At 36.8% G+C, this 25,839-nt stretch overlaps 1 protein-coding gene across 1 annotated transcript in view; it reads right to left on the minus strand.

Moving 5' to 3' along the window:
• ADAMTS19 (ADAM metallopeptidase with thrombospondin type 1 motif 19) overlaps positions 1-25,839 on the minus strand; it is a 307,911-nt gene that overhangs the window by 41,356 nt on the left and 240,716 nt on the right. Inside the window, exons 16-19 of the mRNA XM_049873149.1 lie at positions 20,018-20,098; positions 14,580-14,737; positions 10,835-10,988; positions 1,436-1,571 (exon numbers count right to left, since the gene is read on the minus strand). Coding sequence (XP_049729106.1) covers positions 1,436-1,571; positions 10,835-10,988; positions 14,580-14,737; positions 20,018-20,098 — 529 coding nt within the window. The remainder of the gene's footprint in view (positions 1-1,435; positions 1,572-10,834; positions 10,989-14,579; positions 14,738-20,017; positions 20,099-25,839) is intronic.

Below are 25,839 nucleotides of genomic sequence, written 5' to 3' on the forward strand. Positions count from 1 at the left end.
GAAATGATTTTGCAAATTCTTTTAAGTTCTAGTTAACATGGCATGAGTCAGATATGTGGGGCTTGCAACAAGCCAGATAAAGAGGGATTCAGGACGCAGTGGTACATCAGATGGGGGGAAAGCAGGAGAGGAGAGAAACCAGAAGAACTGAGCATTGCCTGGACGACACTAATTCCCAGAGATTATTTAAGATAAAAAAGCAGAAAATATGGTTACTTGGCAACTTTGTCCCTCTGTCTTTCAGAGCACTTCTATCACTTGCTCATTGTGGTGGGTGATTATATTAGTTATAGATTGCCACAAAGTTCCAACTTCTTTGCAAACCTTTGCATACAATGTCTTTGGATGTGAAAATTTGTGGCTTCACTGCAGAGGCAATTGTGAGGGGAAGATGAATTCTCTGTTTGACTAAGAGCTCACAACTGCAACGTAACTCACTGAGCCTCAACAAATCCCTGACTGTAAGGCTACAGTGAATGGTCTTGTCTCCATATTCCAGAGTCAACTCAGCCTCACACTGTACTTGTCATCCTGTCCCTGAAAGTTTTTTAGGACTTTTGACACGGGGGCTCAGTCCTGCTCCAGTCCAGGATCAATATTTAGATAAAAGCAGGAAGATGTTCAACAGCCCTGTGATGGAAGCCTTGCTGCTGGTCCACTCTAAATTAGTCCCAGGTCCACTCATTTGTCTCTGCTTCATCTTTCAGTGACCAAGGCGTCACATATTATTTTATCTTACATATTTACTTACATTTATTATTTATTACAAATAATAATAATTACTTAGACTTTCTACCCCACTCTCAGCTTCTCAGCATCTCTGTTGTGTCCCTGACTCATGGCTTCCTGCCTAGTGTACTGCCTAATACTCTTTGGGGAAGCAGGAAGGGACCAAAGTGTCCATCCAGTAAATAAGACCCAGGCCAGGAATCCGGCGATCAGAGATGAGCTGTTGAGCAGTTTGCATTGGGACTTCTGGGAGAGGGAATGACAATCTGGCATCAGGAAGCAAAGGGACCACCCTGATCCCATTGTTTCTACCTGGGTCCTTGGTCTTGGCCAATCCTATTTTGGTTTATATCAGCTCTGGCAAGTTCTAACTACACTGTTTCAGAAAATTTAGAAGCAAAATAGTTAAATGCAGTGAAATATCCTGATTTTTGAAAAGGCGACCTATGGTTTACCAAACAATTTAAATTAATCCTTCTCCTTCTTCCAGCCAAGTGGTTGTTTTCATACTGTGGAAAGCTTAGTTAGTCCTGCTCCAATACTCTTTCCATTAGGCCTATTCTCTCAATTGCTTAGATCTACATTTAGGTACATATCCCTTTCCATTTTTTTAAGAAAAGGCAAATTCAATAATAATCTGATTGTGTTTTAAAAACCAGGTATTTAATGGCCAAACAATTCTTAACAATTGACCGAATGGGGTTACCTCGTTTGACATGGTTGTTCATTGCACTTTCGAACCTGTGGCTCGGGCTTGGTTAAGTATTTGCATTTCTTGTTGTCCACAATGCTGTTATTTTTGTTCATAATTTTTGTGCAGGATACTGTTGTCTTCCTTTCTCCTGAAAAGAGCAAATAAACATATAAAGAAATGTTACCATTTGCCTTTACGTAATGGATTTAGTAGGTGTTCATAGGCTTCGTTATAATTTTCACAGGTATTTTAACCTAATTTAAATTACCTCAATGGAGAAGATATTAATTATAATTTTATGTAACAAAATGTATCTATAGGTTCAAGGAAAATTAATGGTGGTTTTCTTCCTCTAGGAGGGGAGATGAAATGGGGAATTTTATATTATAATGTGAACACGGCAACATAGGTTTACAAGGTATTAATAGGAAAATTCATTGTAAAGTACAATAGCCATCTTTCAGCAATATGTTGTGGAAAGCTGTATTTGCATGATACCTCAGGAGTCTACTCTCACTAGTGAGCTTTCCTGGGGTACACAAACATGCACAGAAACATGTGTGCAGGTTTTATCATTTGGTTGTACATCACTGCTCTGTAGTGAATTATGGAAAGCAAGCTTATCTTGCAGATAACTCTGAAGTATATGTATGTAGCTGCCTCTGATAAAGACCCCAAGCATTCTAGAAATTCCTCACTCCCTGATGACTGTCATGTTTTCTAAGAAAAGCACGGGGCTTGTCTCACCTTTCAGCAGACTGCAGACAAACTGCTTTTCCACTTTCTCTGGTATGATAAGTCTGTAGATAGTGAGCTTTCTTAATAGGTAAAAATGACCATTTGCATGCTGTATTCATTTTGCTTACAGCCTTATAAGCACATTTACTTGCAAAACTTATTATTTCACCTTACACTTAAAAAGTCTAGTAAATATGTGCAAATCTGTTTCTCCACAAAATTCTTACACAATTTTTATACAAAATTGTATAAAAAGTTTCTGTAAGATACAAATGTATATATGATTTAATAATCTAATTTACATTATTATTTAATAGTAATTAAATCAACCAATAGTTTTGAAGCCAGGTGGTCATGAAGGATTAAGAAGAAATCACAAGTCTTTTGCGTCACTATTGAAAGACCTATTCCTTAAGGTTCTATAATGGTCATGCAATGATAACCGGGAACTCATAGGTTCATGCTGGTCAGCCACACTTGAATGCCTGGGCTGGTGGCACAGAGGTCACTCTCTCACTCGATGAACAGAGATAGTAGGTTGGCAACAAGGAAGGAAGAAAGAGGGACGTAGAGAGAGAACCACTTTTAATAATTTTGGAGTATATATGTATTTTTTACTTTGATTTGAATAGAGGATGAGAAGAGACAATGGGTGGCCAAGTAGAAGGCAAAAAATAGATATAGGTTCAGGATCTTTCCTTGATCTTACTCTGACCCCTTAGCATACTCCCACCACAATTTGTAATGTAAAGATAAATATATCTGACTACATACATGTGTTGATTTACTAACAATTACATCTGTCCTTAATGCATATCACACTGTTGAAACCATTTGGACCTTTAGTTGTGTCTTCTAACAGACAGCACAATGTTGGCCAAATTATCCCCAATCAAATGCAATGTATTCTGTAGAAGCTCAATACAGACAACAGAATACTTGGAAGTTAATAGGCACCTTCCCTTGTGTGGGAAGAGGCTTGCCTCCAGCCAGGGCCTTCACGGCACTTTAAGGAGTGTGCACTGTTGTTGCTGTGTGCCGTCCAGCAAATTGCGACTTGTAACAACCCTAGAGGAGAGAGGAAAACTGTCTCATGGGGTTTGCTAGGCTGTAATCTTTACAGGAGCAGATCGCCAGGTCTTTTCTCTGGTGGAGCCACTGGTGCCTTTGAACTGCCAAAATTTTGGTTAGCAGCGAGCACTAAACCATTGCACTACCAGGGCTCCTTGTGGGCATCAATGGTGAGCACCTTGGGTCCAATGTCTGTTAGACTGCAGATTAGTAAAAGGTGCCCCTTAGAGCAGATGGATTAAGGGAAAAAAAATCATGTCATGTAGGCAGATGAATTTGAAAACAGTGCTGCTTTCTTCATGCACAGGCAGCCCTACGATAGGACCCATGGCTTGGCAAATGGAGTCTGGGCCGGATTGCGGTTCCCTCGGCCAAACACTTTATGCAGTGCACACTCTGCTTAATTGAATGCAAGAGCTATACCCTCAAAAGCTCTCTAATCTGACTTGTGCAATGCACGTAGCAATGCAATCTAATGCTCAATTTCAGAGGAAAGGCAGCTTCGTATTCCTCAGGCAAACGGGTTGTCCAGGCAATCTTTTGGTAGGATTCCCTACAAGAAGGGTGTGGTGTGGTGTTAGACTTAGCATATTAGTGCCTAATACCCAACAACTTCAATCATTTTAAAATAAACAGAATCAGAAGCCACTTGTTATGCACATGTTTCCACATAGAGAAAACTGGCCTCACCAGGTAACTGTTACTTAAATGTCAGATGAGGGACATATTTTCTGTCCAATTCCTCCCGGTTTCCTATGCTTTAGGTACTCTTCTATGACCTGATGCATAAAATAAATAGGTATCATGCAAATTTCAGATAATGCTAACATATGTATTATTTCTCCCTTAGATGATGCGTAGCTAAGAGTTAAAATAAATGTTACTTTTATGAAATATAAATGTTAGTTTTAAAATCTAATTTAAAGCATTCATAGTCATGAAACACTTTAATAGAAGAGATGTAGTTGCCTAAACTAATTTAAATAATGGCTTTTTGCCAACTACAACACAAAAAGATGACAAACAGTATCCACAAAGTTTTTTGCTAAACGTATCTGTAGTCACAGAATAAACAGCTCCAGGCTAATTATGCTGCATTTTTTCTTCCCTTAGAAAATTTCTAACCTTAGCCCAGAACTAACATATTGAGACATTGAAAAAAAATCTTTTAAAGTATAAGTGTTGACATATCAAAAGGAATATAGGTATCGGCACTGTTTAGGGAGCACCTTAGTAGTGGTGTCAGGATGAAGGTATGCAAAGTATGAATCAGAATATTTAGTGTCCTATGAGTCGGAATTGATGCTGCAGTAATGGGATTTTTTTTTGTGTGTGTGGCAAGGAAGCTCACATCATAAGTTTTTGGCAGATAGTAAAAGCTTAGCCATACTTTATTATTTTTTAATTCCACTGAACAAAAACAATAGAATTAGGAAAAAATGTATTGCTCAACTACAGACACACATTATGCCTATAAAGATACAACTAAAATCTTAAAGCCATATGGAAATGTTGTTTAATTTTTTTCTTTTATATATTTTTTGTGTCCCAGCCAACACAGGAAATTTCCTTTCTAGCATCTAATAGCAGCATTTATAATGCATCCAATACTGTGGAACCTAGGGACAAACAGAAAGTGATGAAGTAACTGGCCTTCTGCCTGAACCATGAGTAGCTGCAAGTTGTTGACAGTGCATTACTTGCCTTATGGCAATTAACGTCACCTTTCAGTCATTCCCATTAAATCAGCCTTGAGGAAATCTGTTTGGAAGTTTTGGATACAGTTATGAATAAAATAAAATAATTATTACACATTTATCTGTTTACCAAATTTGGATAAGATCTGAAAAAGAAGGGTAATTTTTATTTATTAATTTTTTGTTCGCTGAAGACATTTAGCAAAGGCTAGACATTATATTAAGTGTGCCTTCTTCTCCAGTCTCAAAGACAGGCTGACATTTTTCTATGCTCTGTATTTCACCCATGAAATGAATATTTTCAATAAAACTATATCCTATCCAGGTAGGTAGATCACATTTCTAAAACGTGCATTATAAATATTGAAGCACATTCTTGGAGATGGGTTCACTGTTTCAATATGCACAACTGAAATTCTATATTACTGGACATTCCAAATGTTTTAATAAAATTGTGTACTTCAATAAGACAGAAACTATGTGTGCATATCATTTGTGTTTATTATTTTCTTTTAAATGTTTTGTTTATTCTTTAATTGAAGTAACAACGGCCAATATGTGAACCAAAAGTAAATACATTTTTATGAGGATGAAAGACTTGTCCCTGAGCACTTCTGAGCACTTCTTAGAACCATGTAAAATGCTGATTAGTTTTAAGCATACATTTTTTAAGTTGAAAAATTTCCAAAATCATGTCATATCATTTACTTTTCAGCCATTCTTTTTACATTTCTGTAAAATACTTCCCCTCAGGGTTTGCCCCTAATATTAAAATGACTGTTTCATTCTTATTTTGAGGAATACAATTTTTATTTTTGCACTGTTCACAAGACCTAATATATAATCCAATCTGATCTTGTCCCTCCCTTGAATACAAATAATTTAATGGGATTCCATAACTTCCTGGCAGTGTAGTGGTTAAGTGCTACGGCTGCTAACCAAAAGGGCAGCAGTTCAAATCTACCAGGCGCTTCTTGGAAACTCTATGGGGCAGTTCTACTCATAGGGTTGCTATGAGTTAGAATCAACTTGACGGCAACGGGTTTGGTTTTTGGTTTGGTATAACTTCCAAGTTAAACTGAACTTGAGTGATAGCATAATACTCAAGGACCTTCCTGAACTGACTTCTTCCTACTTTTCTGACCAAATCACTTCCCACTCTCCCATCCCCATATTTTGCATCCTAGTAATACATGCTCTCCCTAACCTCAATGGCCTTGGCACGTAGGCATTTGCTAGACCCTCAGCCTGGATGGCTTTCTGTACCTCCCCTTATCACTCTGTATGGTAACTGTACTATTATCTGACCCGCACTAGCTCAAGAGTGAGCTCTCTGAAAGCAACCAGTAAGCGCACTCATCACTGACCCCGGAAATAGTGGAAGCACAGTCAGTAATTATAAGTGAATTAATGAGTGAAATATAAGCATGTAATTTAAGCTTTCACAGCTTGCTATACTAAGGGGTTCATCTTAACACCGTACTTCTTAAAATGGTAAAAAATCATTTGCCAAGTAAATGACCCATCATTGGAAACTGTTATCTATAAAAAATTCAATTAATGGATTATCATTTAGCTATTAAAAATTAAGTTTATAAAGAGTTTATGTTCATATGAAAAATGTTTATATTATTAAAATGAGCAAAGAAAAGTAGAATGCAAAATTATATCCAATGTTATTGAAATAAAATAATAGAAAATTGGGGGAAAATATTTTGTTGAATTTTCTCTAGTTAATGATATTTGTCTTCTTTTTCCTTTCCAAATTTTCTTTGGTACATGCACAATACACCTATAATGGAAAAACAAAAACAAATTGAGCCCTTAAATATATTTTTTCCTGTCAAATTGTAGAGGATTAAAAAAGGTACAGTCATTTGAATACTGTGATGCTGTTCTCAGCTTAGACTGAAAGGCATGAACGCCCCTTTACAATGTAGACACAGCAAAGCCATGTCTAGCAGATACAACATTACAACGCTTACAGGACTTGGACCGATGTAATGAATCTGAAATGTTGCTTTTTTTTTTCTTTCATAGGTAACTATACAGGATTCCCAAAAAGCATGCTTAACTCTTCATTTGTTTCAAAAGGAGTTATTTAATTTTAGTGTCCTCTTTCTATGTTTTATTTCATTAACTGACCTGCTAAAAAACCAAACCGTACCAGTTGCCATCAAGTTGATTCTGACTCTTGGTGAGCCCCTGGGAGTCACAGTAGAACTGTGCTCCCCAGAGTTTTCAATGGCTGATTTTTTGGAAGTAGGTCACCCAGCCTTTCTTCCGAGGCACTGCTGGATGGACTTGAACCGCCAATCTTTCAATTAGTAGCAGAGAGCTTAACTGTACCACCCAAGAACTCTACTCACTCACTCCAGTCAAATCCAGGATAGTGCAATTAATGCTGATTTCACATACCTCCCTCAGATATTACAGAATGATACAGCTGCAGCACCTCTGATGGCTAAGTTCACATAATCAAAAAGATCTTTACAGGAAACTGATCCATACTTCTGATATCCAAAATCAATAATAATAAAAAAAAAAAACCTAACATTCCTTCAAGTAATTGTAAAATGTTTTAGAACTCCATGCAAAAAAAAAAAAACAAAGTAAACATTTATTTCACAAATACAATTTAAACTGCTTGAAGATAAAAGGACTATTTTCATGGCCAATGCTAAAATATGAAATGATATAGCCGTTCAAATTTTTCTAGGACTATTTTTTTTTTTTATCATTAGAATCTAAAAGACTGTGATGGAAAGTGTATGATGATAACAGTTAGAAAAATTCAGTGGAGAACACCATGACCACTGACTATTTAAAAATAATATTCCTCTTAAAGGAGATTCTTAGGTTTTTCATATCGCCTAATAACTAGTGGAGCCCTTGTGGTGCAGTGGTTAAAAGCCTGGCCACTAACTAAAAGGCTGGCAGTTTGAATCCACCGGTCACTCCTTGGAAACCCTATGGGGCAGTTCTACTCTCCTATAGGGTTGCCGTGAGTTAGAATCGACTCAACAGCAACAGATTTTTTTTTTTTTTTGGTTAAAAGGGAATAACTAGTATTAATAATTAATTAGAAAATGCATAATGAATTAACTTTAAATTGGGCTAACATTTTAAAACTTAGTTTGAATACTAAGTGCCACTGAATTACATATTTTATAATGTTAATTTTATAATTTTACCTCAATTAAAAAAAGTTTGAGATACTGACTTAAAAGATTGTTATAATAAAAATTTAGCTATATTAGAAGTCTTTTTTTTTAAATTTATTTTTCCCTTTTATCGTTGGCAATCTGATACCTTAGAACAGAATTTGAAAAATAACTTGTCCAATATTGAAATTTTAAACTGCCTTGTGGAACTTTATTTACTTTTATTTAATATATTCCTAAGAAGCAGAATGGTGCAGTTACTATTCCACATTGCTGTTAAGGATACATTTTGCATGAATCTGTTTCCAATGTTCTGTGCTTTGAACTTACTCTTACTTAATTCATGAATATGCTGAAAGATTACAAAGCTCTTTCTGGCTATAAAATCAACGATACGAAGTCAGAAATGATGCGATTCCTGACTATTAACATAGTCAGAGATAATTGGAAACTTTTGAGTAAACACAATGGAACATATTTGGAGAGAAGATCTATTCAAGAGCAAATCATATAGGGGTTGTGTATAAGTAGAAGGAGTATTTTACAAAATAGGCTACTTGAAATAAAAATAATGACATCTAAATTCTTATTTAACAGAACACAAAACACCTCTTTGAATCCAAAGAAAACCTTAATAATCTCTAAAGGGCATGCTCTGTTTTGTGGAAAGGAACTAAATCAAGCCTTCTTAGTCTACTATTGAAGGTAATGTGATAAGGAGGAAGGAAGAACTAAACCCAGGAGTCCTGGGTTCTAATCCTGACTACGCTCCAATGGGCTGTGTGACCTTGGTAAAGTCACTGAATCTCTATGTTCTTCAATTTGCTCTGTTAATAATTAGGGAGTTATCTTTAAAAACATCTAATAGTTCCTCTAAGAATTTCTGACTGTAAAACTAAAAGAATTTATTTTTCTTGGGTGTTGTCTGGTCGGTTCCAACTCATAGCAACCCCATCTGACAAAGTAGAGCTGCCCCATAGGATTTTCTTGGCTGTAATCTTTATGTAAGCAGATCACCAGTTCTTTCTTCTGTGGGTTCGCTGAGTGGGTTTGAACTGCCAGCCTTTTGGTGAGCAGTCGAGCACTTAACCATTTGTGCCTCCAGGGCTCCTTCAAATAATTTATAATGAACCTTTATTCTTTAAGGTTCGGCAACTGGCAAAGCATCTTCTAGGATGCAAGGTGCATAAACGATTTGATGAGAGATTCTGATCCTAAATTAATTGTTTATTCATTAAGACGGACAAGTTCCATACGTCTAACTTCTGAAGAAGCTTCTACTAGACCACCATTACAGAAGAAAAAGAAATAACTGAGAATAATAATAAAATTCACTGGAGAAACATTTTCCTGTCAAGAGTTTTAAAGGCAAACAGATCTCCATGACTGCCACTCAGTGCTGTCACGGGAGCCATCAACCTCTCTATCACTCCACTTCCCCAAGCCTACCACATGATGGGGGCTGGTCAGTGGGATTTTGGATATGACTCAGAATCTTGAGTTATATCAGGTAGAAAGTTGTAACCGTGTAGGTTTTTATTTTGAATGTGTTAGTTTCTATTTGTGTTTTTTATTTTATTTGGATAGAGGATGGCAGAGTGAGTGACCCTTTGTGAAGAAAGCCCCTTAAGTGAGATGGGCCCTGGCACCAGCAGGAGAGGATAAGGAGTTGAGAGGCGCTCAAGTCACATGGTGAAAAAGAGGCCCAGGGAAGCATGGCCAATGAAAATTTCATTGCAGCAAGGATAACTGATACATTTTTCAATCGAGAGTGCAATTTGAAACACTGTGTTTACTATATTTATTATAATACTCTATTACATATATTATACTTCTGTAATATGGTGTTCCTTTTGCCTTAGAAGAATCTGTTACTATAGAGCTGTAGAAAGATTGTTTTTAAGTGGAAATGGACACTCAAATACTATGCTCCTGATACACATGGATACAAATGGAAGCTAGCAGTCTCACGAACTTGAGAATATTGTTTTGGCATTGGTAACTGGTTCTGTGAGCAATGGCAATCCATTTAACCAGTCAGACTCAATTGTCTCATCTGTAAAATAAAGGGGTAGAATTAAATACTTTCCTGGGCTTACATTTTATATCACAGTTATCTTTATTCTTTCGCCTCTTCAACCTCTAATATACAAGCAAAAATGAAAAACGGCAGTTGCAGGATGCCTATTTATTTATTGAAAATGGTGCCATACTCTTTAAAAAACAGCAAACTAAGTTAGTTTTGGAAACTAAATTTTTTTTTTCAGATGCTATGTGTAGTTAGCCTAAGCATGCAGACAACACAGAAGCAAAATCAATACTGCTCTTTCAAGACACACCCTTAGATTCAATACAGGTCTACAATGTCTGTGAGCAGGTACACTCTGGCAGTCAGAACGCTCAAGTTTTTATACATGTAGCAACATCCACATATATTACATAACACCCTGAGTGGTGTCAGGGCAGTCTTTTAAAGCAAATACATTAATATTCCTGCAAGGCAATGAATAATCATATTAAGTGAAGTATGTAACCACTTTAGTCTTTCCTCAGTTCACATCAGATTTTGCCACAATATAGTTCTGGTTACACCAAGTTTAGACACCAAATGGTTCACAAAAATATTTCAGTTTTCAATGTTTTATGGATTTTGGAATTGCAGATAAGGGATTGGGGATCTGTCTTAATTATCAATAGTGAAAACAACTACTGTTTTGAAAACACAATGGAAAATTCTGTACCTCCTCCACACGTGGCATCACAATCTTCCCAGCCTGTGTGTGTCCACATGAATAGGGGCTCAGGCTCTTTAGAGCTCTGGTTCTCTGGAAGAGGGTCTGATGGAATAGTATATTCATAGTGAAGGCCGTAATTCTGATCTTGAAACAGCAGCACCTACAATATATAAAAACGATGTAAGGCAGATGGGTCAAATTAGAGAGCACTCAATCTGAATGATAAAACTGAAGATACTGATGCCCTAAAATGCATGTTACATGGCATCCATGCTCCCTTAACATGTAGTAGAGATGTGACATTACTGCCTAAATGTTTAAATGGTCATCCTTAAAAAAAAAAAAGAAATGGAGCTCTAGATTTACCTCTGTGCTAAAGACATCACAAAGAAAATCCCACTTGAATGAGGTCAGAGATATCAGGTCATTTTCTGTCAAGTTAATGGACAAGGCTGTTTCCCTCAAAAAACAAAAAACTAAACCCAATGCCATCGAGTTGATTCTGACTTATAGCAACCCTACAGAACAGAGTAGAACAGCCCCATAGGGTTTCCAAGGAGTGCCTGGTGGATTCGAACTGCTGACCTTTATGGTTAGCAGCCGTAGCTCTTCACCACTACCCTACCAAGGTTTCCATTTCCCAAAGCAGGGTGCATGTATGAGAAGACTTGGGGTTGTACACATATGGGCAAATGAAGGAATGTGTGTCCTACCTAATTTCAAGATATGACTCACAATCTAATATCAAATGTAGCCTTTCCATTCATATAAACAGAAAAGATAGATAGAAAGCCCCTAGAGCAATGGAGGATGAGAATAGCAGCCTTTGAGAATCCTTCTGCTCCACAAGGGTGGGGAACTTTGAGACAACTGGAGAATAAAAAGTTAATTTCATGTATGCTTACAGCTAACTTGTAAACCCTGGTGGCGTAGTGGTTAAATGCTATGGCTGCTAACCAAAAGGTCAGCAGTTTGAATCCACCAGGCACTCCTTGGAAACTCTATGGGGTGGTTCTACTCTGTCCTTTAGAGTCGCCATGAGTTGGAATTGACTTGACGGCAGGTTTGTTTTTTTTAACAGTTAACTTTATTTTTGGGAAAGTGGCTGATTTTCCATTTGCAATAAAGATAGTTTTCTTTAAACATAAATATATGTTAAAATGAAATTTTTAATAAATGTTAACTGAATATATCCATGGTTATGTACAGGTATATAAACAGTTCAATAAACCATGAAGGTGTACGAGAATAGCTGAAGTTTGGGCAACACTAGCCTAGACCATAAGCAAAGACCATGTCTGCTTGTTCTCCACTGGCCCCAGTGCTAGGTTCAGAACCTAGATCATGGTGGGTACTCATAAACATATTTAAATTAAAGAAAAAATGAATGAGAATAGATGTTTCTTTATAAATAATGTTTGCACGAAATATGTCAAATAAATGCATGATATATATCACTTTTTGAATCTAAGGATTTATAGGAGCAATATATAGAATACAATGTGATACATAAAAGCATACATTATATATACAAATTTAAAAATTACACTGAATTATTACAGAGCTTTGCTCAATATTTAACCTGTATGATGACAGTTGTAGGGACAGGTAATTCAGAGTTAACAATCCAAGGCGGGGGTGGGGGGGTTGCTATGAGTCGGAATCAATTCAATGGCAATGGGGTTTTTTTTTTTTTTTTTTTTGTTTTGGAGGGAAAAATGAAAAGGCACCCAAGTTTAAGGGTTTAAACATTTCTATTATATTTTATTTATTTCCTTTTCTCAAAGTTCTGTTCAATATATCAACAGAATGACTAAGACATTTTAATGTGCAGATTGGAGAATTACAAATCAAAGATATCAATAATAAAAACAATAGTTTCCAAGTTCAAATTTGCCTAACATGTTGGGTACTAGTTCTATGTTTGTCACATCATTATTTTGGCTTTAAAAATCTCATTTGATTTTACCAATAGAAGTAGCTTTCAGCTAAATGAATTTTCAAAAGAGAGAGATTGACTTACCTTGTTTATGGTCATAGCCAGTCTATTAAATAGCTTTCAAATTGATCAAATGAGCATATAAATAATAGCTATTAGCCAACTTATTTAATTAAATGAAGACCTGTCTATTTTCCATAGTAAGCTACCTTGTCATTGATAGAAATTTAGATTGCCCTTGAATGTCTAGTGCCATTTAAAATAGAGACATTGGCTACAAAACTATTAGCTCTTTCTTAAACCATTTCAGGTTGGCAGCATTCTTTGCAAGAAGGAAAGTGTGACCACGTTACGGTAGAGAGGCACAGACTGAGGCATGGTAGCAGAAGGTATTGCCTTTCAAAATTCAGTACCAGCTTTCAATCTGCAATAGTCATTAAAGAAAATTATCTTAGAAGTGTAGTTTCTCTTGGATTACTGAATAAATCCAGGTCACACTGATGCCTTCTTTTACACACAGTTCACTGACTTTAATTATGCTTCATGCTTCCAGCAAAAACCTTGGTAATTACCAGCTAGATTAAGAATTCTGTAGCAAGGAAACGCCCTCTGCTCAACACTGAGGTCTCACATACACTGCTTTAAGATTTTGAATTGGAGGCTCGGTCTCGTTCCGTGAAAAAGGCAGGTTGCATTTATGTGAGGTAAGCAGCCTGATGGCATTGTCTGTAACCCAATCATTAAAAATATGTTTGCTGTTGATAATGTTGTTATTCTAAGTGACCCAATCATGGAAGCAGCTAGGTATTGGTCATACAATGTTTTTTCAATCACTTTCCTTCTTTCTCCAGATGGCACAGTGCACAGAGTGGCGTTTCTGGTTCAAATTAAAGAATAAGGTCCAAAGGAATGGTGGGGAGAGGTACAGAATAATTATTCAAAGTATACATATACCTATGACCCAAGGCTGTTTCATGTAAAGAACTTACATCTACGCTTTATATCAGGAGAGGCAATACTTAGCTTTTGTTGTTGTTGTTTAAATCTGTAAAATGGAGTAATAATACACACTACACAGGATTATTGTGAAGATTAAATGGTATAAAAAAATGTAAATGGAATGCTACAGTTAGCCACGTTATAGTATTTTCTTTCTAGACATTCACTCTCTGTTAGTTAATGTATGTTTTTAGAAAAAAGCGAAAAGAAAACTCATTGCTGTACAGTCAGTCCTATCTCATAGCGATCCCATGTGTTACAGGGCAGAAGTGAGCTCTGTTGAGTTTTCTTGGCTGGAATCTTTAAGGAAGCAGATCACCAGGGCTTTATTCTGTGGCACCAACCTTTAGATAAGTAGTCATTTGATCCACTCAGGGACTGTTTTAAGAAAAAAAAAAAAAAAATCCTTTGCTGTCAACCTAATTCCAACTCATAGTGACCCTATAGGACAGTGTAGAACTTGCCCCATAGGGTTTCCAAGGAACAGCTGGTAGATTTGAACTGCGGACCTTTTGGTTAGCATTCGAGCTCTTTACCATTGTGCCACCAGAGAGGGTCCTTATTCTCTGGTAATTCACCTGTAATTTGAGCCTATGTTTCCTGAAATATTGTGTTGCTCTTGTAATTATTACTGTTTTTTAAATATCATGACTTAAAGCACATTAAAAAAAAAAAAACAAAAACCCTCCCTCTTAAATAATTTTAAAGGTCTGCCTGACAATTCAAATTTGGAAAAAGGTAGATAAAGCATGACAGGAATGTCATTTGTTGCTAGAAGTTGGTTATGCAATGTTATCATTCTTTCCCTCATACCAGGAGGTGTAAAGGTGTTGTGGTAGGACCTTTGGCAGAGATCTTCTCCCAGAGGCCTCGTCGTAGGTAATGGACTGTCGTTCCTGCTAGGTTGAATGCTCCAGAGTGTTCAATTTTCCAGTCACTATTAATAGACTGTTTGCCAGCATCTCGGAGAGCTATAAAGAGGTTCAAAAATATTATGAGTATCAACAAGTCAGCATTGTTGATCAATACTGAGTTCACATATTTTGTCAAAATCATTCCATTCATTTCTAAATGGACAGGTCCACACTCTGACATACAACCTAAGGCATCTCCTTCTAGGCCACGTCCTTACTAATTTCCACCTCTATACCATGGCAAATGCCACAAACTCTCTTTCTTCTTCTCCTTCTTTCACTACTTCACACCCACATCTATCTGCCTACTCCAACCTTCTTGGATACTTGATGTCTGTATCCCTTATTTTGGTCCTTAATTTTTCATGTTTATTTTTAAATTCTTCTTTTATATATTTAAAGATACTAATTATGATTAAAAAATTTTTTTTAATCATAATTATTTTTATATTTTCTGTATATGATAAGACTAGTTACGTCTTTGCATGTTTGATTCTGCTCTCCCTTTTTTCTACCATGTCTTGCTCCTGGTGTCCATTTCCTTTTTTATTTTCTGAATTTGTTTTTCACTATAAAATTATGTTGATTTTTATAAAAATTTTTTGAGGCTTGGTTTGAAGGTGTAGTCCTGTTAAAAGGGTTTGTGTTTGCATATGTTAGCCACCTTGGTAACCACATTAAAATACATGTTGCATTGAGGGTTTGGGACCTTACAGTTAAGGAAAATTGGTGCTACAAAATCATGTGAGAGTTTCTTTCAGGTTACAAATTCTCAGGGGAGTTTTTCTACCTCCACTACTACTAATGCCAATATAAACATAGTTCCTTTCTTCATCCTTTTGTGATTCAAATTCATTTCTATCTCTCCTTCATACTGGCTTGTAGCCCTTTGGTATCTTGGTTCATGTAGGGGGTAAGCTGTTAGATTTTTTTTTTTTTTTTTTTACCCTGTTAGAATCTCCACTTTGTAAAGGCCATAGGCCTTGTTGTCTGTCCACGGTACTGCTGCGGCTCTCAAAGTTCAAGTTTAGTCACCAGCATGAAGCAGGAATGGGGCTTCAGAGTTAGCTTAATACTTGGATTCCTGCTCTCACTTTGATTTTGGCATCTGAGGGTTCCTTGATTTCTTTCCAGTTCAGTGGCAAATGTCAGAAGTTGAAAAAAGTGTTTAAAAGTGGTTTTTTTTTTTTTTCATTTTGTTCATCATTTTAAATTGTCTTTTGCAAGGTATGTCCACAGTAGGTAGCATGCAACACTGCCAGCAAGGTAGATTGGCCTATATATATCCTTTTTTAGATTTTTAAAAATCACAAGTCATAATGATTTTGTAAAGATATATGGTCTACCTGAAGTACTCTCCATTTTACACTTTTTAACAAATTAGTAAAAAAGTAATAAAGCTACAGTCTTCAGGAAAGCAGATAATAGTTGCACATGGGAATACAGTTCAAAGAGAGAGTAATGAAAAAGAATAATTGTATTGGGAGAGGATTAGATATCTCCTATGAGATAATATATTGTTTGATGTAGACAAGTTAATTTGTTAAAGAATGATGAGCTTGCCAAGGTTCTAGTTTCCTTTCTTTTTGCTAAAACCATTTTCAGATGAAGATTTCCAGCCACTTCCTTCCTATGCCTAAAGGAGCCTTTAGTAAATGTGATTTATGATGTGTAGCCTCTGCCAGATCTTTAGACTTGGAATCTAGGACTTCAGTACTGTGCCATTACTTTTTTCCCAAAACATGCCCCTCATCCAGGCACCTTATATCAGTAAATGGCACTACTACTTGCCCAGTTGTTTAAGTGAGAAACTTACAAGTCATCCTTGAATCTTTATCCTCTGTCAACCCACATAGCCATTTTTTCAACTAGTTTCATCAGTTCAACTTCTTAAAAGTTCTCTGGGAGCCACTGAGTTTTATGCAATCCTATTATTATTATTATTGTTACTTATCTTGTGTGGGCCAGCATCATCTCTTAATTAGATTATGTGAGTGGTCTCTTTGTTTCCATTCTTGCACCTTTCAACTCATTTATCAGGATAATTATTTTTTTTTTGTCAGCTAAGTAAGTAAGGACACTTAGTGGTTTCTGGAATAAACACTGTAATATATTAGAATTTTCAACAGGATTTAATCTCCAGAGTAGCATTCTGGATGTATAGGAGCACAGAGGCTATTTTTTTATGTAAGTAAAAGATCCTAGTAATTCAGGCCCAAAGCTAAGCACAAGGACAGATATGAGATTCAAGTTTTCAATTGTAAGGTCTTTTAATACGAAAAAGTAATTGGGGATTTGTTTAGAGATCTTCAATGGGGAAGGAAGACAGAATTTGGAAGAATTGAGAACAGTGATTAGAGAAGAAAACAGTCATTTTGTGACTTCTATCCCCTGAGCTGACTGTACACAATAAACTGATCACATTAGTAAGAAAAGAAAAAATAAAGGGGGGGTGGTGTTCAATGAGGAAATTTTAATATATGACATATACTTTGAAATCAGAAGTGTTGCATGGAAGGCAATGATTTAAAAAGGACAGGATAAGAAAGAGGCAGCCTGGTTTATTGCCTAATAATCCAGATACTATGTCCATGCTGTTTAAGTTCAAATCCAGGATCATGGAATTTCAGATATGTGACATTGGGTAAGTAACTTAAACTATCTGTTCCTCTGTTTCCTCATTTTTAAAAATAGGGATGCTAATTTACCTATCTCACAGAGTTGTTGTAAGGGTTTATTTAATGGACATACAAAATGCACTGGTCCATACTAATTGCTATGTAAGTGCAAGCCATCTTAAGAAAAATTCAACAATCTTTATTATTTCGTGTGTGCTAAAGTCTGCTTTAGTTATTGCAGACACAGCACTGATCAAAATGATAGGGTCCCTGTCTTCATTAATTACTCATGGGGAGAGATAATAAAAAGGCAAGTATATAAACAGATAAAAAAATTTCAGACCCTGATAAGTGCTATAAGGGAAGTGAAGCAGAACAATGTGATAGAAAGGGGCTTGTTTGGGGGTGACAGTGGGTATGGATAGAAAGTGACAGATTTGATTAGCTGACAGGACTTGGTGATGTAGTGGATTAGAGTGGTAAAGAAAATAAGGAATCACAGAGGATTCCTACTTTTAGTATACCAAAACCAAAAAACCAAACCCGTTACCGTCGAGTCGATTCTGACTTACAGCAACCATATGGGACAGAGTAGAAATGCCCCATAGGGTTTCCACGGAGTGGCTGGTGGATTCAAACTGTTGACCTTTTGGTTAGCAGCCAAACACTTAACCACTGTGCCAACAGGTATACTGGGTAGAAATTAGTGAATGTGGGAGCTATATAATGTTCCCCAAGAGATATCTACATCCTAATTTCTGAAATCTGTGGGCGGTACTATATTTATATGGCAAAAAAAAAAAGAATTTATAGATGTGATTAAGTACAGGATTTTGAAATGGGGAGATTTTTCTGCATTGTCCAGGTGGGCCCTAAATGCAATCACATGTACTGTTATAAAACAGAGACAGAGGGAGATCTAAACACTGAAAAGGAGCAGAAGGCAATGCGACCATGGAGGCAGAGACTGGAGTGATAGAGCCACAAACAAAGAAATGCCAGCAACCACTAGAAGCTGGACAAGACAAGGAACAGATGTTCCCATAGAGCATTCAGAAAAAGGACGGCCCCGCTGACATCTTGATTTCAAACTTCTGGCCTCCAGAACTGTAAGAGGATAAATTTCTGTTGTTTTATGCCCCCAAATTTGTGGTAATTTATTACAGCAGCCATGGGACACTAATACAGAGACAGTTACTGTAGTGGGGGAAGGCATTTTGCCCAGTGTTTCCAAAAGCTGGATATAAGAGCCTTAATCTGAATTTAGAAATCTGTGTTGATCTACTTGTGCTTACATGGATTTAAACAATGTTTTGTTGTTGCCGTTAGGTGCTATCAAGCAGTTCCTACTCATAGCGACCTTATGCACAACAGAACAAAACACTGCCCGGTCCTGTGCCATCCTCATAATTGTTGTTATGCTTGAACCCATTGTTGCAGCCACTGTGTCAATCTATCCCATCAAGGGTCTTCCTTTTTCACTGACCCTCTACTTTACCAAGTATTATGTCCTTCTCTAGGGACAAGTCCCTCCTGATAATACATCCAAAGTATGTGACATTGTACTAAACAATGTAGTAAGTAAAAACAGATAAAATTTATATACGGGTAATGACAAACGAGGAAACCCTGGTGGTGTGGTGGTTAAGAGTTCGGTTGCTAACCAAAAGGTTGGCAGTTCAAATCCACCAGGAGCTCCTTAGAAACCCTGTGGGGCAGTTCAACTCTGTCCTATAGGGTCGCTATGAGTTGGAATGGACTTGATGACAATGGGTTTTAATGACAGATAAATGTGTGTGTCATATGGCGAAGGATTTTTTTTTATTGTTTCCTCAAGTTTTTCTACTCCTACAAAGCAAATCCTGATAAAAAAAACAATACAATCCTACTGTAGACCTTTTCAATGTTGTAGAGTAGAAACGATCATGTAAGATTGGGTTATTTAGCATGAACAAATGATTTCCCTATTTAAACATTATTGTTCTTTTAAAAGAGAATAATGAGGACAGTATTTCTGTAAAAAAGAAGGTAAAAAGGCTTTCTTTAAAGATAATATAAGCACGATATGCCATTTCACATGACTCAGATTAAAATTTTAATGCATAAGAAATGTGTATGTTGACAACCAATATTTTCTTTCACATTTTTAGAATTCATTAATTGGCCTAATTAAAATGTTCAAATAACTGGTATAGTCCTTCCTACAAGCAATATATAAACATTTAAAAATCCTCTCTTCACAGGTGAGTTCAGCTGAAGTGAGATGAGAGTAAACCCCTTCCCAGTTAAAAGAAAAAAAAAAGAAATCTAGTTCTTTTAGGATGTAGAAAAGAAAAAAAAAAATCTGTAAGATTTCCTAATTCTAAAACAATCATTTTATATATTTGTATATATATACACATATAATTAATATGTATGTGTATTTGTGTGTCTGTACATGAAATAAAATATACCCAGATCCTTCAAAGAGTTTTTTTAAACATTAGACTAACATATGGAAGCAATTTTTACTCCTTAAAAACCATACAGACAACCAGATTGCTTTTGTTCCTGGGAAGTCCCTGGGAGAGATGGAAAGAAATTCCTACTTGATATGACATGAGGCGCTTCCTGGGAAATTCAAACATGTAACTAGAAACAGATTGACTTTCCTCCTCTTCACAGGACTCTCAGGAGCTGGACTAATACTTGGATTGTCTGTGTCTGTGACAGAGGTTACCTAAATAGCTATGTGCTGGCTTTTCCTCCACAACTTTGATTCTTCTTGCTCCAGCAGGTATCACCAGCACTTCTACGTAGCCTGTAAGAATTCATAAAAAAATGAAATAAATTTTGAGTTCTCGTAAGAATTTTTTTTCTTGACTGACTTGCCTTTCTAATTTTTCGTTTGGTTTTTGCTCTGCTATTTCACTACCCGTGGAAGAAAAGTTATGTATAAAAGCTGTCACAATCGATTAGGTGTCCATGGGTTTTTTGGTTTGGTGTTCAAGTGGAGCAGCTTCTTGAAAAAACGCTGAGCCTACAGCACCATCAAGGACAAATAGGCAATGATATTTTACATGTTAATGATATTTTACATGTTAAGTTCACTGATACTTTAAGAACTGAGAAAAAGCACAGTGGGACAGCCTGGTTAGAAACATTGGATCTTAAAAAAAGCATTCGATCTTAGAACAGAGTAAATAACCTGAGATTCTGTTCTAGGGGTTCCTTTAAGTTAGAAAGCGTGGAGGAGGAGGAAATGCAGCAGAGAGAACACAGCTGGCCTGGACCATGTCCCCGTCCCAGAGTAGGTATGTATAGGACAGAGTGACAACGCATTCCCTGGAGATTAACAAAGGGTTTTGAAACTGGAACTGGAGACAAGTGCAAGACCTCACAAAGCAAGCCAGCGTCACTTCCCAAGGTGTCAGACAGCTAGAAGCAAGATACAATTAGCTGTCTCTTAGGAAAGGCTTCACAGCAGAAATTAGGAACGTAGTACTTCAAGTGAAATAAGATGATAACATAAAGTGATACAAGAGAGCACCTGCAGAAAAATGTTAGAATCAAGATGGCAACTAGTACAGCGTAGGGATAGAGACAGCAAGATGCCTACTTCTGGCTCAATAGTTATGTTTTTAAAAATTATGTTAAAATAATTTTTAATGTTCTTCTGAATATTTCTGTGTAGGTCCATATATCTGATAAAAGGCTCATTTCAAAGTTTTTGTTTTTAAAGGCGACATAGCTAATTCCAGGGTTGTCTCTTGTTTCTTAATTTTTCAAAGTACTGAAAATGTTTACACTTACTTGGTATATACCAAAAGGTAGTATACGCTCCACCTGGTGGCTGTGACTGGAATTAGAGGCATGTGCCTTCAGAATCATAATTTCCATTCAGAACACTGCTTATTCAGTTGAACCATTTGGAGTACACCAAACATAAAAACACTATCACTGTATTCCATGAACAATAGAGGCAGCAGTGAGAACAGAAACATATGTTTATGTCAATTTGTACATAGAAGCAAGGTAAGATTGTCTCTGCCCTCAATAAGCTTATAATCTAATCGGAAAGACAAAGCATAAATAACTTTTATATATACATGTTAAATAAAACTGAAAAATTACATTAAAGAGGTAATAAATAAAAGGATATGGTTAATTCCTTACTAAGGAATATAAACCAGAGCTTTTTAAACTGTCCCTCTTCCCTGATCTCATCATGTCCCATAAGATTCACTGCTATTTTTGTCATAGAAAGAAATATAGTTATATACATTATTCATGTTGACAAACACTGGTATCAGCTCTAATCATTATGATTCAGAGGAGAGAGCACTTCCTATAGCCACAAAAAGCTTCACAACAAAGTAAGTAGATGAACTGTCTTTGAAAAATGGATAGTATTTGGATACATATAGAAAAAGGATGAGTTCACTGTATGTCAAATACAGTAAAGCAGTACATGGCATTTTCATATCAAACAAATGAAATAATTCTGACAGAATGAGGAACTATAAGAAGGTGGCTCTACTGAGAGTTTAAATGCAGCCCCAGAGCCTGAATTCATCAATGTGAAACTACTGAAAATTCTATAGCAATAGAATTTGGTAATTAGATCCTGGTTTGAAGAGGCTTTATCTGACAGCAGTATGCAGAATGTCTAGGGGATACAGTCATGGATAACAGAGGTCATGAGACTAACGTAGAAATTCAGGACTGGTAGAGGATCTGACAGAAAACCCAGAAGACACTGTGAAGAAAAAGGAATTGCTGAACTTGGTGACCAGCAGAAAATAGGGACATAAACATTGAAAACAATGCTTTATTATTACTTATGTGAGAATGGAAACATTATTTACAGGAAAATAGAGGTAAAGAGAAGGTCTAGTTTGGATGACGTTTGATAAGTTCAGCTTTGCAATTTGTATATTTAATGAAACAGTATCCCATAGTAGTAAAAACATCCGGTAAGAATGCTGGAACCTCTGGAACTCCAGAGAAAGGCTACTGGTGTGAGGCATTCTTACAGATGTGGTAGTTTAAGCCATTAGACTAAGATGGAGAAAGAAGTCAAGGACTCAGCCTTGGAGGATAGCCATAGTTAGTTAATGGAAAGGTTGAAAACAGGAAAGAAGACAGAGAAGGAAAAATTACCAGCACGGGAGGAAATCTGGTCTATTTTGGTATAGATGGTTCCTATGGATTAGAATATTTCGAGAAGTAAAGTTGCTAGTCAACTGTGTTAAACCTGTACAGATATCAAAAGAAAGGTGAAAACAAGCGGTCCACCAGATTTCACTGTCAGGAGGCAATTGCTAATCTCTGAGTAAATGCATTTAGTATAGAAAAGATGCTAAATTTCAGGATGCTAAAAAAAAAAAAAAGAATAGTAGCTGGAGAAAGGGAGAGATAATGTGCGTAAATTCCTGACTGAGTTTAGCAGTAAACTCCGAGGTATTTGTGCATTAGAGAAAAACCTATATTTAAGTTTACAGCTTGATCTAGAGCAACTCTTGATTATTTGTTCCACTGGAACAGTTTTGAGAACAGATGAGTTGGACTGTTTAAAGAAGAAAGATGGGAGAAACATGAAGCAAAAATGATATGAAAAGAAAAAGCCAACGACTGGGGGCCTAGCACTTCTTTAGTAAAATAAGCCTTTTGACAAAATTGAGAATGTACATTTATTAATAGAGATAGATATGAGAATGACTACTCCAGATGACACAACCTTGCTTGCTAAAAGGAAAGAGTACTTGATGCACTTACTGATGAAGATTAAAAACTACAGCCTTCAATATGGATCACACCTTAGCATAAAGAAAACAAAAATTCTCACAACTGAATCAATAAGCAACATCATGACAAACAGGAAATACTGAAGCTGTCAAGGATTTCATTTTACTTGGATCCACAATCAACACCCATGGAAGCAGTGGTCAAGAAATCAAACAACCTATTGCACTGGACAAATCTGCTGCAAAAGACCTCTTTAAAGTGTTCAGAAACAAAGATGTCACTTTCAGGACTAAGATTACCCAAACCAAGCCATGGTATTTTCAATCACATCATATGTATGCCAAAGCTGGACCATGGATAAGGAACACTGAAGAAGAATTGATACCTTTGAATTATGGTGTTGATGAAGAATATTGAATATACCATAGACTGCCAGAACAAATGTGACTTGAAAGAAGTACAGTCACAATATTCTTTAGAAGTGAGGAAGGCGAGACTTCGTCTCCCATAATTTGGACATGGTATCAGGAGGGACCAGCCCCCGGAGAAAAACATCATGCTTGGTAAAGTAGACCAAAAAACCAAGCCCGTTGTTGTTGAGTCAATTCCGACTTAGAGCGGCCCTAGAGGACAGAGTAGAACTGCCCCACAGAATTTCCAAAGAGTGCCTGGCGAATTCTAAACAGCCGATATTTTGGTTACAGCCTACTCTTTTTTTTTTTTTTAATTTTTATTGTGCTTTAAGTGAAAGTTTACAAATCAAGTCAGTCTCTCATACAAAAATTTACATATACCTTGCTATATACTCCTAATTGCTCTCCCTCTAATGAGACAGAACACTCCTTCCCTCCACTCTCTCTTTTCATGTCCGTTCGGCCAGCTTCTGATCCCCTCCACCCTCTCATCTTCCCTCCGGACAGGAGATGCCAACATAGTCTCATGTGTCTACTTGACCCAAGAAGCTCATTCTTCACCAGTATCATTTTCTATGACATTATCCAGTCCAATCCCTGTCTGAAGAGTTGGCTTTCGGAATGGTTCCTGTCTTGGGCTAACAGAAGGTCTGAGGACCATGGCCACTGGGGTCCTTCTAGTCTCAGTCAGACCATTAAGTCTGGTCTTTTTAGGAGAATTTGGGGTCTGCATCCCACTGCTCTCCTGCTCCCTCAGGGGTTCTCTGTTGTCTTCCCTGTCAGGGCAGACATTGGTTGTAGCCGGGAACAATCTAGTTCTTCTGGTCTCAGGCTGATGTAGTCTCTGGTTTCTGTGGTGCTTTCTGTCTCTTGGGTTCATAATTACCTTGTGTCTTTGCTGTTCTTCATTTTCCTTTGCTCCAGGTAGGTTGAGACCAATTGATGCATCTTAGATGGCCGCTTGCTAGCATTTAAGACCCCAGACGCCACTCTCCAAAGTGGGATGCAGAATGTTTTCTTCACAGATTTTATTATGCCAATTGACGTAGATGTATCCTAAAAGCATGGTCCCCAAGCTTCTGCCCCTGCTATGCTGGCCTTCAAAGCATTCAGTTTATTCAGGAAACTTTTTCGCTTTTGGTTTAGTCCAGTTGTGCTGACCTCTCCTGTATTGTGTGTTGTCTTTCCCTTCACCTAAAATAGTTCTTATCTACTATCTAATTAGTGAAAGCTCTCCCTCCCTCCCTCCCCCATCTCGAAACCATCAAAGAATATTCAGTTTCTCAAGTTCTTATACTAGTGGTCTTATACAATTTTGTCCTTTTGCAACTGATTAATTTCACTCAGCATAATGTCTTCCAGATTCTTCCATGTTATGAAATGACTCACAGTTTCATCATTGTTCTTTTTCGATGCATAGTATTCCACTGTGTGAATATACCTTAATTTACTTATCCATTTTTTCTTTTTATTCATGCATTGATGGGCACCTTGGTTGCTTCCACCTTTTTTCTATTGTAAACAGTGCTGTAATGAACATGGGTGTGCATATGTGTGTTCATGTAAAGGCTCTTATTTCTCTAGGATATATTCCAGGGAGTGGGATTGCTGGATTGTATGGCAGTTTTATTTCTAGCTTTTTAAGGAAGCGCCAAATCAATTTCCAAAGTGGCGGTACCATTTTACATTCCCACCAACAGAGTATAAGTGTTCCAAACTCTCCACAACCTCTCCAACATTTATTATTTTGTGTTTTTTAGATTAATGCCAGCCTTGTTGGAGTGAGATGGAATCTCATTGTACTTTTGATTTGCATTTCTCGAATGGCTAATGATCATGAAGATTTCCTCATGTATCTTTTAGCTACCTGAATGTCTTCTTTAGTGAGGTGCCTGTTCATATCTTTTGCCCATTTTTTAATTGGATTGTTTGTCATTTAGTAGTTGAGTTTTTGCAGCATCATGTAGATTTTAGAGATCAGGCGCTGATCGGAAATGTCATTGCTAAAAACCTTTTCCCAGTCTGTAGGTAGTCTTTTTACTCTTTTGGTGAAGTCTTCGGATGAGCATAGGTGTTTGGTTTTTAGGCGCTCCCAGTTATCTAGTTTCCCTTCTGCATTGTTGGTAATGTTTTGTATACCATTTATGTCATGTATTAGGGCTCCTAATGTTGTCCCTATTTTTTCTTCCATGATCTTTATTGTTTTAGATTTTATATCTAGGTCTTTGATCCATTTTGAGTTGGTTTTTGCTCATGGTGTGAGGTGTGGGTCTTGTTTCATTTTTTTGCAGATGGATATCCAGTTATGCTAGCACAATTTGTTAAAGAGACTGTCTTCTCCCCACTTAACAGACTTTGGACCTTTGTCAAATATCAAATGCTCATATGTGGATGGATTTAT

This window comes from Elephas maximus, chromosome 2, assembly GCF_024166365.1.
Source record: "Elephas maximus indicus isolate mEleMax1 chromosome 2, mEleMax1 primary haplotype, whole genome shotgun sequence".
NCBI lineage: Eukaryota > Metazoa > Chordata > Mammalia > Proboscidea > Elephantidae > Elephas > Elephas maximus.